Source organism: Tachypleus tridentatus, chromosome 13 (genome assembly GCF_004210375.1).
Source record: "Tachypleus tridentatus isolate NWPU-2018 chromosome 13, ASM421037v1, whole genome shotgun sequence".
Lineage (NCBI taxonomy): Eukaryota > Metazoa > Arthropoda > Merostomata > Xiphosura > Limulidae > Tachypleus > Tachypleus tridentatus.
In genome coordinates, this window is record NC_134837.1 from 22,663,282 (window position 1) to 22,680,715 (window position 17,434).

At 34.7% G+C, this 17,434-nt stretch overlaps 1 protein-coding gene across 2 annotated transcripts in view; it reads left to right on the top strand.

The window, feature by feature from the left end:
• Nucleotides 1-17,434, top strand: part of LOC143239944 (basigin-like) — a 77,269-nt gene that overhangs the window by 26,527 nt on the left and 33,308 nt on the right. For both annotated transcript variants that reach the window (XM_076481617.1, XM_076481618.1), the window contains exons 4-6: nt 10,584-10,753; nt 13,315-13,428; nt 14,989-15,168. In XM_076481617.1, coding sequence (XP_076337732.1) covers nt 10,584-10,753; nt 13,315-13,428; nt 14,989-15,168 — 464 coding nt within the window. The remainder of the gene's footprint in view (nt 1-10,583; nt 10,754-13,314; nt 13,429-14,988; nt 15,169-17,434) is intronic.

Consider the following 17,434-nt stretch of genomic DNA (forward strand, 5'->3'; position numbering starts at 1 on the left):
CTGAGGGACACCAGCTTCAGGAGTAAAGTATTCAGAAAATGTTCCTTCAACATTTACTCTACATTTTCTGTTTTCCAAAAAGTTAGATAACCAGCGAATAATTCCTCGCGGTAGTTCCATTTCATTCATTCGGAACCTTAAACCATCGTGCCATACAGTGTTGAATGCTTTCTCGATATCAAGGAAGCAAGCGACAGTACATTCTTTTTTATTGAAGCTATCTATTATGGTTACAGTTAATCTGATTAGGTGGTCTGTCTTTGTCTAAATTTCCTGAATCCATTTTGTTCTTTTGGAAATTTTGATGTTATCTCCAAGAATGTGGAGAGTCAATTACTGATTATTTTTTCAAGAATTTTGCCTACACAGCTGGTCAGGCTCATTGGTCGGTAGCTATTAGGTTAATTTACTGGCTTTCCTTCCTTATGGAACATTAATATATTTGCAAGCTTCCAAGAAACTGGGTTGTATCCTGAGGACAGAGATAGGTTAAAAAGTGAATTTAGGTGGTCAAACAATTTCGGAGTGCCCTTTCTTAGAAGGATAGCTTGTATTTCATCTTCTCCTGGTGCTTTGCTTTTATTTTTTTTATTGCTTCGAGTTGCTCTTGAAGGTATATTTCATTTGTTAGTAACGTGCTTGTATAATTTGTGTTGGAACTTGTATTTGTATCAGTTATGTTTATTGGAAAATTGGTTCAAATTGATGTTTATTGTTTAATATGTGATTAGTGACTTTATTGTAGAAATATGTATCCATTTCTGGATCAGTGTGAGTTTTAAAAGTATTTTGAAGTTGATCTTTGAAAGCTTCAGCTATTTCTTTATTTGTGTGTGCTGTAGTATTATTATGTTCAAGTGAAGGATATTTCTTTGTGTCTGTATTTTCATTGGTGAGTCTTTTAATATGTGACCAGAATTTTTTTCGGGTCAGTTTTATCATTTAGTTTTGAGCAGTAGTTGTCCCATTTATCTTGTTTTTGTTGTTTTATTTGTGTTCTGATGTGATTTCTAATGTTGTTTATTTGCGTTTTGGTTTCTCTGTCTCTTGTTATCATGTACTGTCTTCTTAATTGTCTTCGATTTTTGATTAGATTGATTATTTCTGTGGTGGGTTTCCATGTGTTGTTTTGGTATTGTTAACTTGGCTGCTTTCTGAAGGCACTCCGTAATTGTTTGACAGTAGTTATCTATTTCAGTATGGGTTTTAACTTCTTTTATAACTTTATTAGGTAATAGGATGTCTAATTTCTGTTTGTAATTTTGCAAATCTGCTTTTCTGTAATTAAATTTTTCTTTCCTAAATGTTATATTTTTATGGGGGGCGAGATTGAAGACACAATATATTGGAAGGTGATCACTGTCAACATCTTTTCCCACTTGAAATTTTATTATTTTTGGCTCAGATTATATGTACACATGCACAGGTCTAGTATGTCACTGGAGTTAGTGGCATACGCTGTATGTGTAGGGGTGGTATCATTTAATAAAACTATATTGTTATCATCTATGAATTGTAATAGACTTCTACCATTGTTGTTTGAGCTCCGGCATCCAAAGGTAACATTTTTACTATTTAAGTCACCCATACCTATGGAGTTTTGGTTATGGGAAAAGATGTTGCTGAGTAATGCTATATCTAGTTGTTTATTAGGTGAGCAGTAAATTCCTGCTACAGTTACTTTTGTTTTATTTCTTTGCAGGATATTGACAGTAATATGTTCGTTGTTACTGCTCAGTTTAATTTCTATTACTGATAGCTCCATTTTGTAGAGCAGCATAATGCCTCTGTTTTCATCATTTTTATTTGTTCTGTCTTTGCTTATTGTTGAATAATTTGGTATTTTAAATCTATTGTTATTGTATATCAGAGTTTCGCTTACTATTATAATGTGGGGGTTAGTTTCTTGTATAAGGTCTTCGATCTCATGTTTCTTGGAAGCTATTGCACCTTGGATGTTGATATATACTACTGTGAACATTGTGCTGTGAGCATGTAACCAGTAAGTGTTGATATTATGTAGGGTATGTGGGGTGTGACGTGTTTTTTGGAGATATTAATCAGTAATTCGAAGCAGTTGGTTGTTTAGTTCGGTTTTGTGTATTCTGTTACAAATTCTGTAAATATGTTTTTGATTATGGTTGTGAAAAGGCTTGTTTTATCTGGTGTGTTAGTATTCGTTTCTTCGAAGGTGGTGCTGTTTTCTTGTGGCTTTTGTGTTTGTGTTAAGGTATTCTTATCCTGAATAATAATGTTCTGTTCTTGCTGTTTGTGGGGCTCTTTTTCTTTTAACATTTCTGCATATGTGGTTTTAGTTGTTTTATTAAATTCTGTTGATATGTCTGTTTTTGGTAGTCTGTTTGTATTTGGTTGATTCTGTTCTGATGATGGTGTTCTTATCTGATATATACGTTGTTTTATTCGTTTGTATTTATCACATTCTTTATAGTTGGCTGTGTGTGTTTGACCACAGTTGCAACATTTGGGTGTTTCTTTATCTTTTTTGCACTGGTTGATATGGTGTTCCCCGCCACAGCCGCAGCACCTCGGTGTTGCAAAGCAGGCTGCAGAAACATGTCCATATCTTTGGCAATTATAACATTGTGTTACTACAATTGCCGGAGTTTTTAGCTGTTCTACTTGGTATTTTTGACAGCGTTATTCCATTATTTATTAGTTTTAGAATGTTGTAACTGTCGTCTATGTCTATACGTATAAGATTAGTGGGTGCCTGTGTTTTCTTTGAGGTTATTCGCTGTATATTAGTATGTGGAATGCCTTGTTCGTCTAAAGCTTGTATAATTGATTCAAGGTTAATGGTTTGGTGAACCCCTCTTACTACGATGGCTTTAGGCTGCGGCTTACTTCCTGGCAGGTGGATTTTAATTTTTGCTGGTTTGAAAGCTTCTGCTGGCCACTCTTTTACTAATCTGTTTAGGTCAGCAGCGTCTTGTCTTTGAACAAGGACACTGCCTCTGGACAGACGCTTGATATTAACAATAGTTACATGCGGCTTGCAGCGTTTAACCTCTGTCGCAAGTAGGGGTTGGTTGTACTGGCCTGGAATACCTTCTATAATGATTGAGAATTGTGGTGGTTTTGTTTTTTGTGCCATATTGTTACTTATTTTTTGTTCTTTCTGTAATGTTTTTTTCTTTTGATGTGACTGTAATAAACCCTTTTTGATCTTCGGTGTCTGGCTCACTGTCTGTGGTATTTTTCACAATATTATTTTGAGTGTATTCAGTATATCTATCAACATCCATGGCGTTTGTTTTTACTTCTATTTATTTTACATTGTTGGTTATTTTATTGTTAATGTTAATTGCAGGGGAAGCTACCTCTACCTCGGTATTAGTAACAACAACTGATTCTTCTTCATTTTTGGAATTTTCCGTAGAATTAGTTTAATAATTTTTCTTTTGATTTTTCTTCTTTTTCTTACATTATTTTCATTTGTTTTTCTGCTGTACTAAGTTCCTTTTTAGCTATAGTACATAGCGCTAATAATGGTGAATTAGTTAAATTACTTTTCGATTTGCCACCAACAAGACTTGACTTACTTGTTTTCTGTATATCCTGATCAGCATTGGTAGTTTTTCCGTCTGCCATAGTTTATCCTGGTCTGATTTTAGTCTCCAGGTGAGTTCTTAAACGCGGTTTCCCGCTCTGCTGTCAGTGATTTCTTTAGGTGGCCGCCGCTGTAGTAGTAGTCTTTGTAGTCAATCGCACTGGTAATGAATGTGTTATATATTTTTTCAGCTGTATTAGTTGGGGAAGCCTATCTATTCAATCGTTTTTTCTTGGCGTTGAAAGAACACGTCTGTATCTTTCTCACTCTCGCCAAAAGATCCCTTATCCTGTTATAGGAAATATTACCATTGTGTGTTTAATTTGAATTTCGCGCAAAGCAACCCGAGCGCTATCTCTACTAGCCGTCCCTAATTTAGCAGTGTAAGTCTAGAGGGATTGCAGCTAGTCATCACCACCCACCGCCAACTCTTGGACTACTCTTTTACCAACGAATAGTGGGAGTGATCGTAAAATCATAACACCTCCACGGTTAAAAGGGCGAGCATGTTTTGTGTGACGCGGATTCGAACCCGTGACCGTCAGATTACAAGTCGATTGCCTTAAACACCTGGTCATGCCCGGCCTTGTTATAGAAAGAGGTTAGACACTATATTATTAGCAGACGAAACACTTCCACAACCATGATGCATATAATTATTCCGAATTGAAAAAAAAACAAACTATATTTATACATTAAGGTTTCTTAATATTCACAATATTTAGGCGAGTGAAATGATGTAAATACTGTATCGGAAAATAAATATGGAAACAGAAGACAAAGTGGGTATAACATACATATTATATAAGCAACTATACAAAAACATAAGCACAATGCTTCATGAACTAAAATACGCAAATTTAAAATACGTACATTACTTAGAACATTGACATCGTGCGTTCTACTTTCCTTAAAATTTAGCAGAGAAAGACTATGGAATGCTTTACAAAATTCCTGTAACGCTTTCCACACTTCATCCAAGTTGCAATTTTTTAGCATCCATGTACCTCCACGTGTTTTTGATGAAAGCTTTCACATTTTTTTTTTTTTTTTTACTTTCCAAGTAGGTATTCACTACTCTGGTTGTATGCTTGGAGTCAGTGTAATGTTAAAAGATGAAATCCTGTTCAAGGAGATGCATTCCTGAAGAATTGGCATGGTGGATCAGAACCTGCATATATCTGTTAGCAGTCAATGTTCAATCAATTTTATGTAAGTCCTTGACACACTTTGTTGAGATATAGTCCCACAATTGTATTTATCTTTCCTCATGTTATACTGTAACTATTATACATTAACTAATATACAACTATATAATCGAAAATACTGCTGTTGGCCCGGCATGGCCAAGCGCGTTAAGGCGTGCGACTCGTAATCCGAGGGTCGCGGGTTCGCATCCCCGTCGCGCCAAACATGCTCGCCCTTTCAACCGTGGGGGCGTTATAATGTTACTTTCAATCCCACTATTCGTTGGTAAAAGAGTAGCCCAAGAGTTGGCGGCGGGTGGTGATGGCTAGCTGCCTTCTCTCTAGTCTTACACTGTTAAATTAGGGACGGCTAGCACAGATAGCCCTCGAGTAGCTTAGTGCGAAATTCAAAAACAAACAAACATACTGCTGTTAATTACTGCTAAACAATTGAAACTTGGGCTCGTCTGTAAAAAACAACTTTAACCTGACTTGATCATCCCACCGTTTCGTATCTGTTGCCCATTTCAGATGTTTTTGTATTATTGCCTTTTCTGAGCAGCCACATGCTCATTGAGACTTCTCTGGGCTGATGTATATTGTACTCTTCTTCAAGAGCACCTGTACTTGCAGTAAGGTTCTTCGCAAGAACATCGTCAGTGTAATTTGCTCTCAAGAACCTTACATCATTTTTGGATCGTTTGGGTTGCTTCCTCGACGACCTCTATGGTCAGCAATAATAGTTTAATTAACTCTCTTCAGGCTTTGCACATAGCGCTACATGAAACATGAAGTCGAGCTGCGATCTGTTAATGGAAGTGTCCTTTTGTTGTTTCAAATCCTACAACAGTATCACTGCGAGTACTTATGTGGACCATGCGTTTGGTCGTTTGACACTCATTCACACTGTGCCATGTCAACACAATGTTGCATTAAGCAACATTTCATTTTTACCCAAAATATATTATTCTATCATGTGTAATTTGCATTATATGCCCAGTTTGTTCTACAGGCTGTTCGGAAAGTCACTGTGCAGTTTTGTATGTTAATAAATATATAAGTGCACAATGACTTTCTGAACACCCCGTATGTTTCAATAAGTATTCTAATACTGTTAGTTAAATTAAAAAATAAAACAATTTTTCTACAAGTACAGATAGTTAATAATGATTGTTTGAAATACGAATGATATTAGCGACTCATTGTTTTTTGATTTAAATTATTGATATGGTTTTGGGTACAATTAGTTACATTATTCTATAGAACTACTACGACTGGTACATATTCACTGAATCAGCTGTTTTGTAAAATATACTCTTCAAAAGAAGAAACGCAAAATGCAAAATATGAGACAAATTGTTAACAAGTTTATTCCGGGTAGTTCTGTATGACATGTGTGAATCTTTGCACATTCACTGCTGAACATCCAAAATCTGCAAAGGCGAAGTCCACGCTCACTAGGTGAAGTTTAACGTCACTCAACGTCAATAACGAGTATGCCCCCATGAGCATCAATAACTGCTTGGCATCTCCTGCCCATGGAAGCGATGAAATGACGAATCACATCCTGTGGAATGGCTGTCCACTCAGCCTGAAAAGCTGCTGCAAGCTAAGGTAGAGTCTGCGGTTGAGGTTGTCGCCGTCGCAGACGTCGGTCCAACTCGTCCCAAAGATGTTCGATGGGATTTAAATCTGGTGATCTGAAGGGCCAGGGAAGAACGTTGATGTTGTGGTGTCTCAAGAAGACAGTGGTGAGTCGGGTTGTGTGAGGACGGGCGTTATCATGGTGACGTAACCAGATGTTGCGATCTTGTGCGGGCGTAGTCACACGAGGTCTGCCAGATCGTGGACGGTCACGAGTTGATCCATGTTGTTGGTGACGATTCCATAGCCTTGTGATGGTGCTTGGGTAGACATTCACAGCTCTGGCAAAATCTGATCGCGATTTGCCTGCTTCCAAGCGACCAATGGCGTTGTTACGTTGTGCTTCAGTCAGTCTTGGCGTAAATGTATTGCGTGTCGGTGGCTTAACACTGAGCTATGGAAACCGAGAACCCGTCACTTTTATAGGAATTTTGCATATGTTGCACTTGTAGAACATGCAGGTCTCTCAAACAAATTTATTGGACACGAATGCGTTTTGGCGAAAAATTCGATGTTTTCCTCCGTTTTCAAAGTGCACAACTTTTATTGTCATTTTGGTCTGACAGTCAGTGCCTTAACACGTGTAACATCACATACTCTAAGCTTGTAACGTTATTACATATATTTCTCTTTAAAATAACAAAAATATCCCTTTTGCGTTTCTTGTTTTGAAGAGTATATTTCATTTGTCAAATTTACATACAACTGTTTACACTAATGTCTCAAATCATGTAGTTGATAGTGAAAGGACCCGGCATGGCCAAGCGTGTTAAGGTGTGCGACTCGTAATTTGAGGGTCGCGGGTTCGCATCCTGGGCGCGCCAAACATGCTCGCCCTTTCAGCCGTGGGGGCGTTATAATGTAACGGTTAATTCCACTATTCGTTGGTAAAAGAGTAGCACAAGAGTTGGCGGTGGGTGGTGATGACTAGCTGCCTTCCCTCTAGTCTTACACTGCTAAATTAGGGACGGCTAGCACAGATAGCGCTCGAGTAGCTTTGTGCGAAATTCCAAAAACAAACAAACTGATAGTGAAAGATAGTTAACTGGCTTAAGTATGAAAAGCTATTTTTATTACAGAAGTTATAATAATAAAATAGATTAGAGCAGTTCTGTTAAAAATCGATTAGGGGAATTATTATCAGATTCACACAAATAATAATAAAAAAACATTTACCAAAGTTAATGATAATTATAAATAATGTTTATTTTACTGAATCTGAAAAGAATAAATTTTAAGAACAAAAATAAAACTTTGTATTTCAATGAGTTGGACAAATTAATTAATCCAAAATAACGAAGTATTAAATAAAGATGCATAGAAAGTATTCGAATATAATAATAGGAATACAAAAACTAAGAGATACAGATACGATTATTATTGAGGGATGTTCCCCAAGTGGGACAGCGGTAAGTTTTAGGATTTACAACGCTAAAATAAGCGGTTCGATTCCCCTCGGTAGACACAGCAGATAGCTTGATGTGGCTTTACTATAAGTAAAACAAATTATGAAAGAAACTTGTGAACAATGTTAATAAAATATTTATCAGAAACATCCAGCAAAGTGGTTGTAAGAGAAAACATCGTGAGACAAAAGTAAACTATTCGACTTCGGCAGTTAAAGCATAAATTTTTATTGGTAGAAAGTTATTGTTTACAACTGATGTTTCTTAAGGTAGAAATTACAATATGATTTATATTTTATTCTCATGATTATATTCATTAACATATACCTGGAAAAAAATAAATTAATATCAGTTTCAATTAAGATAAAAAAATTACTTTATTTAAATATTATAGTTACCCGATACCCATAGTAGTCAATAGATGAATAACTCTCCCAGTTCCATGTTTATATTAAGATAAACATAGATGCATATGTTACGCATTGACATATATCTCACCTGGTACTTGAAATGTTTTTACAGACGATTCCATGAAGTACTTTGCAGATGATTATAGTTTCAGATGGTAAGAAATATTACTCAAAGTAATTGTTCGTGCATTATTTCCAAATTTAAACTATCATGTCAAAGTTTGTTTTAATTAATTTTGAAACTGAATTAATTTCACATCTGGTTCTCAGAACATTTACTGATTGTCGTACCTTTCAAGTTTAAGCAAAATGCGTAACAGTGTGTCCGATATTTTAGCCAACAACGTCGAAGTTACTTTTGTATTTTGAAATCACTTGGATTAACTTCCATAACATATTCGTTTATAGCACTTTCTTTACGTATAAAGCGAATTACTTAAGTAATTTTATTATGAGGAGAAATAGATGGGTCTTCTATATTTACGAATATAAAGTTTATCATAAACACATTAATAGGTAGTAATAAAGATTTATCAGTAATATTTCTACAGTACGAATATCATGTAAGCACTAAAATAAATTTATTAAGAAGGCGTGTGAAAGGTGAATGAATGTATATTGAAAAACATAACGTGTTTTATTTCAGTATTTCCATAAAGAAAGTATCTGGTTAGCGCCTTTGTATGTACAAAAAAATGCATATTTAAGTTAGATTCATCAAGAGAGTATGGCGAATATGACAACTGGACAAAGCCTCACTAGTAACAAGTAGTTAGTTGCGAAATAATTTCTCGAATTCAGGTTGCACAACATATCAACTTAGAATTATTAATGAAGGACGTAATGTGACCTTTCAAATAATTTTGGTAGAATTAGAAATTGTTATAAATATTCAAGTCTACAGATTATTTTGTTTCTAGCGTAGAGAGTAAAACATCTGCTGAAAAAATAATTTTGAGGGATACAAATAACCTGAGTGCCACAAAAGTAGTTTAAAAAGTTGTAAGGTGAAGTAAAACACGTGATTAGCTGACGTTTCAGTTCATAACTTTTATCAGGAAGAAGTCTCAGATTTAAAATTTGAAAAGTTCCCTTAAATTGGCACCTCGAACAACAACATAAGGACACAAAAATGGTGATAAAGTAAGACTGTTCTTTTGAAAATTATCATTAATATAACTCAATAATTTTATCAAAATATTTTTCTTTATAGCTAATAAAATAAATATTGAGCGTGGCTTAGTGTCCATTAATAACGTCGCTTGACACTTTCTGTACAGACAGAAAATGATATATTAACTTACTTCTCAAGTATTTTTCCTCTTGGCTCGGTGTTTCAGGCACCAGGTACTTTCTTTAATGATGTAGTAGTGCACCGTGTGGAATGTCCCTACTGACCAGCTTGTGAAGTATTTTTGTTTTTCGTAGGTGAATATTTAAGTTGGTTAGTATTTCATAGCGCAGTACCAATCAGGAAAAACAAAAATCGATTCGTAAACCGAGGGTTGCGGGTTCGAATTCTCGTCACACAAAACATGCTCGCCCATTCAGCTGTGGGGGCGTTATAATGTGACGGTCAATCCTACTGTTCGTTGGTAAAAGAGTAGCCCAAGAGTTGGCGGCGGGTGGTGATGGCTAGCTGCCTTCTCTCTAGTCTTACACTGTTAAATTAGGGATGGCTAGCGCAGATTGCTTTCGTGTAGCTTTGCTCGAAATTCAAAAACAAACAGGAAACAAAAATAAACTTTCGTGGCTTAATCCAGCTCTCCTGATTGTCGCTTCTGATGGTATTGAGTGTAAACTGTTATTTGTAGTAAAATGTATTGGCAATACTATTATACAATCTCTTCTCTGTCAATACATAATTATGAACAATATTACTGTAATGGATATCACTCTTGTTGTTCATTAAGCTAACTCTTTTAAGTCGTGAAAGATATTAGAATAATTACAGTAGGCACTTGTTTTACCCTATAATTATCAAATAACCTTCACGAGACGAGGACTAAATCTCAAAATTCAAATTGTGCATAGCATTAAGCTCTTAGATTAACCAGTGATATGTATAAGAATACATGGATCTATTTGATGATGAATTTATATAGAACCTTTCTGATCGTGGAATAGCATATTGAAACAATTCTTATGTGCTGGTCTAAAAAGTATTTTTGGTCATTATTTATGATTGTGTGTTTACAGTAGCAAATAGTTTCTAATAGTTCATAGATTTTTTTGTGTAAGGTGGGTATTTCTAATATATTTTTTTAATCCATTGTCAAGAAAGTTTGACATTTTGATCAGAACTGTAATTCAACACAATAGAGGAAATTGATGGAGGAAATCCGTCCATCTTTGTTTTCACTAGGTATAAAAATGGTAACAGAATCACAGTGAGTAAATTTTCTAACAAAGAAGTAGAAGGAAATCAATTAATCATCAGAGAAGCCCGAAGAACTGACGCAGGTGAATATATGTGTATGGTTGACGATCCTGAGTATGAAGGCGCCAGTATGGGAACTGTCATGCATGTTAAGTGTAAGTTTGCTGTAATTACGATTTAATTATGTAATATAAATCAATAATCCTTATTGTACCGAGGTGTTTACTTATAATTACTTGAAACTATAAATATATTTTATACGTCATTGTTTTTAATAATTACATATGTTCTGCTATTTATGTATATATTTACAAATACATTTTATAGGAATTAAAGTAATATTTTTATTTTTCATAAAGGCAGAAAGAACTCATTTAAAATAATCATTGAGATTAAAAAGAAAAACAACAGTTATGTAATATATTAGAATAAGTCAAGTGTGAGAACAAAACACCCATACATTACATTTCTCTTCAAGTTAAACCATAAATTGAAGTCAGTTACATGCGAAAGCAAGCATTATATTTAGAGAGCTGATAATCTTTTTCAAGACAGTTATACATATACCAGTAATATTAGACGATTTAACATTTTTGAAATAATCTTGAACGTCACAGTAATATTCCGCTGACGTTTGTAAGCCCAACGGTCTGTAATTTCTTGATGAATTTTCTCACTGCAATCGCGATACTAGGACTTGACCTGATAACCATTTTGTGTTTGTTATAGTTTCATACTACAACTTTTAATACATTAAGTGTATTTTACTGGAATTTTGCAGATTATCTGTAAATGTTGTTAGACTTTCCGTACACAAACTATTATGTATTTGTTGAGCTTAGGATATTTCCACGTACATTTTATCTTTTCTGTATAGGCTTAGACGATTTGATCGACCTCGTAACCACCATACCAAATGTGAAAATAGATATTAATTAATTACGTTTTTTCGTTCTAGAACGGTTACAAATTACATTTCTTCAGAGGCACAGTGGTGTGTATGCGGACTTACAACGCTAGAAACCGGGTTTCGATATTGTAGTAAACGGAACACAAATAGCCAGTTGTGTAGCTTTGTGCCTCAGTTGTAACAAACAAAATAAATTGCGCATAGATATAAACCACCAATGTATTGTCTAAATAGCTGAAATCTCATAATATTTTACATTTATATATGGTTATTTTATTGATCTTCCAGCCGTGTTTGACTAACATTACAGAAGTTGCAATGATGCGACGTACGTGCACTGATGTTACGAATACAATCGTATAAAACTGACCTTTACTAAGTGATCTGTCTTGGTTTTGTTCTAGTGGACTAGTATTTTGTAACATATATTCACATTTTGGTTATAATGCATTACATACTTATAAATATTATTACTATTTACAAATAACTTCTAAATTTCCGTCACTTTCCTTAAATTATGAAACAGTAAATAAAGAAATATAAAAAACAATGAGTTCTTTGTACTCATTCGCTACTTGTCGTAATTTGCTTAAGTCTTGTGAAATTTTCAACGTAGAAGGTGTAAAACGAAACGTTTGTTTTGGATTTTATATATCCATTTTGAAATTAAAAAATCGTAAATTACTATATCAAAACTTCAGAATTCAACTATAATATATCCTTAGTAACTAAGCTGTATTTTAGTTTTACAAAAATATGACATTTCTAGCTCCATAATGTCTTACCTTAACGCTTTGATTCTCGCACCCTAAAGAAAGGATTAACCACATTAACACTTTGCAAGGGCTAAGAAAACCATGTGGGGAACATATTGATTCACTAAATATAATAATATTTCAGAATTTTTAAACAACAGATAGGCGGTTCTTATCTTATATTCTGCTTTGTAAGTATCTGTATATCACAAATATCTAATGTGAACCAAAGCAGTATTCAGCATGTTACGTGACACATAAAATTTGATATTTAGGGAAAGTTTTAAAAGTTATAACTAATCTATGATACTGAAATACGATTAGTAATCTGCGATTTAATACCAAAGTTATTGACTTACATTTATAAAATGATAATCAATAACATTTTAAATGCAATTTTATAAACATAATGACACGTTCTTTGACCTCTGACCATAGATAGGAAGACATCTTCGAGATAAGGTAAATGGTATCCACTTTTCTGCATGTGTTCAAACTATCAAAGATAGATGGGCTCGGCATGGCCACGTGGATAAGGCACTCGGCTCGTAATCCAAGAGTAGTGGGTTCGAATCCCCGTTACATCAAATATGCTCCCTCTTTCAGTCGTGAGGCGTTATACTGTGACCGTCAATCCCAGTATTCGTTGGTAAAAGAGTAGCCTAAGAGTTGGCGGTGGGTGATGATGACTAGCTGCCTTCCCTCTAGTCTTACACTGCCAAATTAGGGACGGCTAGCGCAGATAACTCTAGTGTAGCTTTGTGCGAAATTCAAAAATAAACAAAAAATCAAAGCTAGGAATCGACTCAAACCTATGTATTCAAACTTTCAACACTACGAAAGGTTTTCAAACGTGACGTCATACTAACACATTTTCAGTTCCTTCGTTGTGCATAATTTTTTTTTAAATTAGCAAAATAATTTTTTCTATTTTATTATTTTAAAAGTATTATTATAATGAAATGTTATTTCATGTTTTCGTATTGATATTGTGCTAGGAATCATAGCACACCAACGTTTTTCATTCGTTTATTATTTATTTTTTACACAGCTGAGCCTTACGTTGAACCGTTTCCAGAAAAGTTAAACGTTATTCAAGGAAGGCCTCTTCTTTTAGACTGTGATGCTCAGGGATTCCCCAAACCAACTATTTCTTGGTTTATTGGTAAGCCTAATTAATATTACTTTTATTTAGTCCGCTATTGAACTGACCGTTTTCGTTGATTTAAACAAACTGATTCAATCTAGTATGTATATCTCACTCACTTTATTACAAAGTATTAAGATCAAAGTCATATGCGATTTTCTAAGACCTCTATATTATATATATATATCGAAACAGTTTCATATATTTTGAATTTTTTATTATTATCGTGCAACGTGTTAATCAATATACCGACATCTCAAGGAAGCATTATCTTATGGGAAATCTCAGAGACAAAATAAACATTATTATTCAGAAATGCTTGTTTGAAGCAGAAAGAAAAATGGATCTGTTAAAACTACAACATTAGTAGCTTTGGCTGTAAGAATTACATTTGTGAATATCAAAGCTTTAAGGGCCCATAGAGGTACACGTAACAAATAGAAGAGTGCTTCTGGCGTTTTTGTTACAGAATGTATACTTATGAAAGCGAAGTAAGTAGATACACCAAAAATAAGTTGCAATTCTAGTTTGAAATGAAATGAGCAGGAATACATAAATGTTTGAAAGTACAGGATGAGTAAAAAAACAGCATTAAGTTACATTTGATAAGGAATGGATATTTGTACACTTTCAAAAGTAATAGTTTTTTTTTTTACTCAGAACAATAGATACTGTGTACAATAAATTGATAATGACACTCAACTGATAAAATCTAGGAAATTTAAAATGCGTTGTTCTCATTGGAATGTTTTTGATTTTAATCCAGTTCCCCGATGACTAGCGGCCTTTCCTCTAGTTTTACACTGATAAATTATGGGACGGCTAACGCAGATAGCACTCGAGTAGCTTTGGGCGAGGCCCGTCATGGCCACGCGCTCGACTCGTGGTCTTATGGTTGTGAGTTCGAATCCCTATAACTTCAAACATGCTAGCCCTTCCAGCTGTAGGGGCGTTATAATGTGACTGCCAATCTCACTATTCATTGGTAAAAGCGTAGCCCAAGAGTTGGTGATAACTAGCTGCCTTTCCTCTACTCTTACACTGCACAATCAGGGACAGCTAGCGCTGATAGCCCTCGTGTAACTTTGCGCGATATTCAAAACAAATTAACGCAGCACATTTTAAAATTCTTACTTATAGTATTATAAATACACTAATCTTCATTAATGTTTCTCTCATATTGTTAAAAACTTTGCTGGACTAAGCCTGATTATGTAATAAAGATAAGATACCCAAAGGTTAAAATGTTAACACACTTCTAATGTCGTGTTCACGTGACTTAATAAAAATATACTTCCAGAGCTTATCGATGTTTCATTGGTTTATAGAACTTCTAAAATTACAACGTAAGAAAAAAAGTAACAATTATGGTTTATGTGTATATATTATTATTATTTTGAATATTACATTTCTAAACTAATTTAATGATGTAACTAATCTCTATAGATGCGAATAATTAACAGGATTCTTTAGTTTGTTTTCATTTTCTAGCTTACTTAGCTAATTGGCTCAATTTAATGAAATATTTATATACCCTTACGTATTTTAAAACGTATATTTTTTCGTTCTTATTAACAGGAAACGAACCATTAGAAACATTTCTTCAACAGAATAACTTGGAAATCTCTGCGCTTTCTAATAGCGAGGGGCTATTGGGTGCCATGTTATCAATTCAAAATCCAATCTCCAACCTCTACACCTGTGTCGCTGAAAATTCTGTTGGAACAAGTGAATCTTCTGTGTTCATTGTAGTGAGAGGTATGTTAGTTAGCTCTTTTCTTCAATACAGGAGGGCAGTAATGGATTAACTCGTGTTTACTGTATTAACATGTATAAGTGGTCAATATACTATTAAAAAAATGTTTGTTTTTTGAATTTCGCGCGAAGCTACACGAGGGCTATCTACGCTAGCCGTTCCTAATTTAGCAGTGTCAGAGTGGAGAGAAGGCAGCTAGTCATTACTACCCACCGCCAACTCTTGGGCTACTCTTTTACCAACGAATAGTTGGATTGACTGTCACATTGTAACGCCCCATGACTGAAAGGGTATGTTTGGTATGACCGGGATTCGAACCCGCGACCCTCGGATTACGAGTCGAGTGCCATGTGAACAAGTGTTGATCAAATCTGGTTTACTCGCAGGGTCTATATATGTTATTTAGTTTCAGAAATAGTTACAAAAATGGAGTACTACTAAATAATTACGATATTCTAATCAGATGTTCTTTATTTGATGCAACTTAAGGTGAACTAAGGGCCTGGCATGGCCTAGCGCGTTAAGGCGTGCGCTTCGTCATCTGAGGGTCGCGGGTTCGCGCCCGAGTCGCGCCAAACATGCTCGCCCTCCCAGCCGTGGGGGCGTTATAATGTGACGGTCAATCCCACTATTCGTTGGTAAAAGAGTAGCCCAAGAGTTGGCGGTCTGTGGTGATGACTAGCTGCCTTCCCTCTAATCTTACACTGCTAAATTAGGGACGGCTAGCACAGATAGCCCTCGAGTAGCTTTGTGCGAAATTCAAAAAACAAACAAACAAACAAACAATAAGGTGAACTAATCTGACGAAGCACTTCTGCCTAAACGCCCGATTTGATAAAATGTTTTAACTGTTTAGATTAGCGCTCTTCTTAGAACTACATCCTTTAGGTGTAATAGGTCGTTAGGCCTTCTTGATAGTGTAGTCTCTCTACAGTTTTTAGGTATTATATAGCTGATTAATTTATCGTATTCAATTTAGTAGTACAATAATTAGACATCCTGTGTTGACGCATAAATCTCACCAAAACTAGCATGAGAATAAAAAATAAAGCTGAATTTATAAGAAGTATGAAATTGTACTTTCCTCGATATATTGAACTGTGTTTGTACACGCAGTGTACTGTGCTTTTCTCAATATATCAAGCTACGTTTACAATATATATGAGATTGAACTTTCCTATATTCGTCAACATTATGTTTTTGCGCAGTAGGAAGCACCACTTAAAGGTATCCTGGCGTCATCCAACATCTGACTTCTCTTGACCAATAGAATGCAGCCACATCAACTAAAATATATTTAAACAAATGCTAGTGTATATGAACGAAAGTAATTCATTTATAGATTACTTACTAATCAGAGATACTTCATAATACACCAGTCTATCACAGAATATTGTGTCACGCAATCACGAATGTTCATATTTTCTAGCAATTTTTAAATATTTTACAGTTTATATCAATAGATATTAGTAATCTAATTTTATTATATTGTGACATGGTGGATCTCACGTTTATTAATGTTTTATGATGAGGTCCCCCGCTGGTACAGCGGTAAGTCTACGGACTTACAACGCTAAAATCAGGGGTTCGATTCTCCTCGGTGGACTTAGCAAATAGCCCGATGTGGCTTTGCTATAAGAAAACACGTACACTTTATAATGAGCTTTGGAAATTAAATCAAGTATTATTAGAAAATAATACATATAGATAGGAAACATGACAAATACCCAAAGCGTGGTAGTTTATGAGGATTCGAAGAGTTTTAAATGACTTTTTTTTTCTTTTATCCATCCTCAACAACTGGTTTATGACTGTATTTCAGAACAATAGTATATAAATAATAACCTTATGAAGCTGATGACTTTGGTGTTAAATAAATAATTTGATATTAATAACAATCATAAAGCTGTAATGATTCAAGAATAATTCATAAAGAGTTACAGTTCATCAATGCAAGATAGTTTTAGTTTCATTAATTGTTTGTTTTTCATCAATAGTCCACACAGGCTGGTTTAGTTTATTTAGATATTTATAAGTTCTACGTGGAAAAATGTAACACCGTTAGAGCCTTCAAAACTTATGAATAAACTATAATCTGATAGTGAAAGGATGGATTTACCACAGTGACAAACAATGAAAATACCACAGTTTTAACATAACATGTAAGTTGGATAACAGTGACTACATATTAAGTATGCAGTTTCTACAAGAAGAGAATGGAAGCCACTGTGAAATATAATTCAAAGCATGAAAATACATCAGAACTCC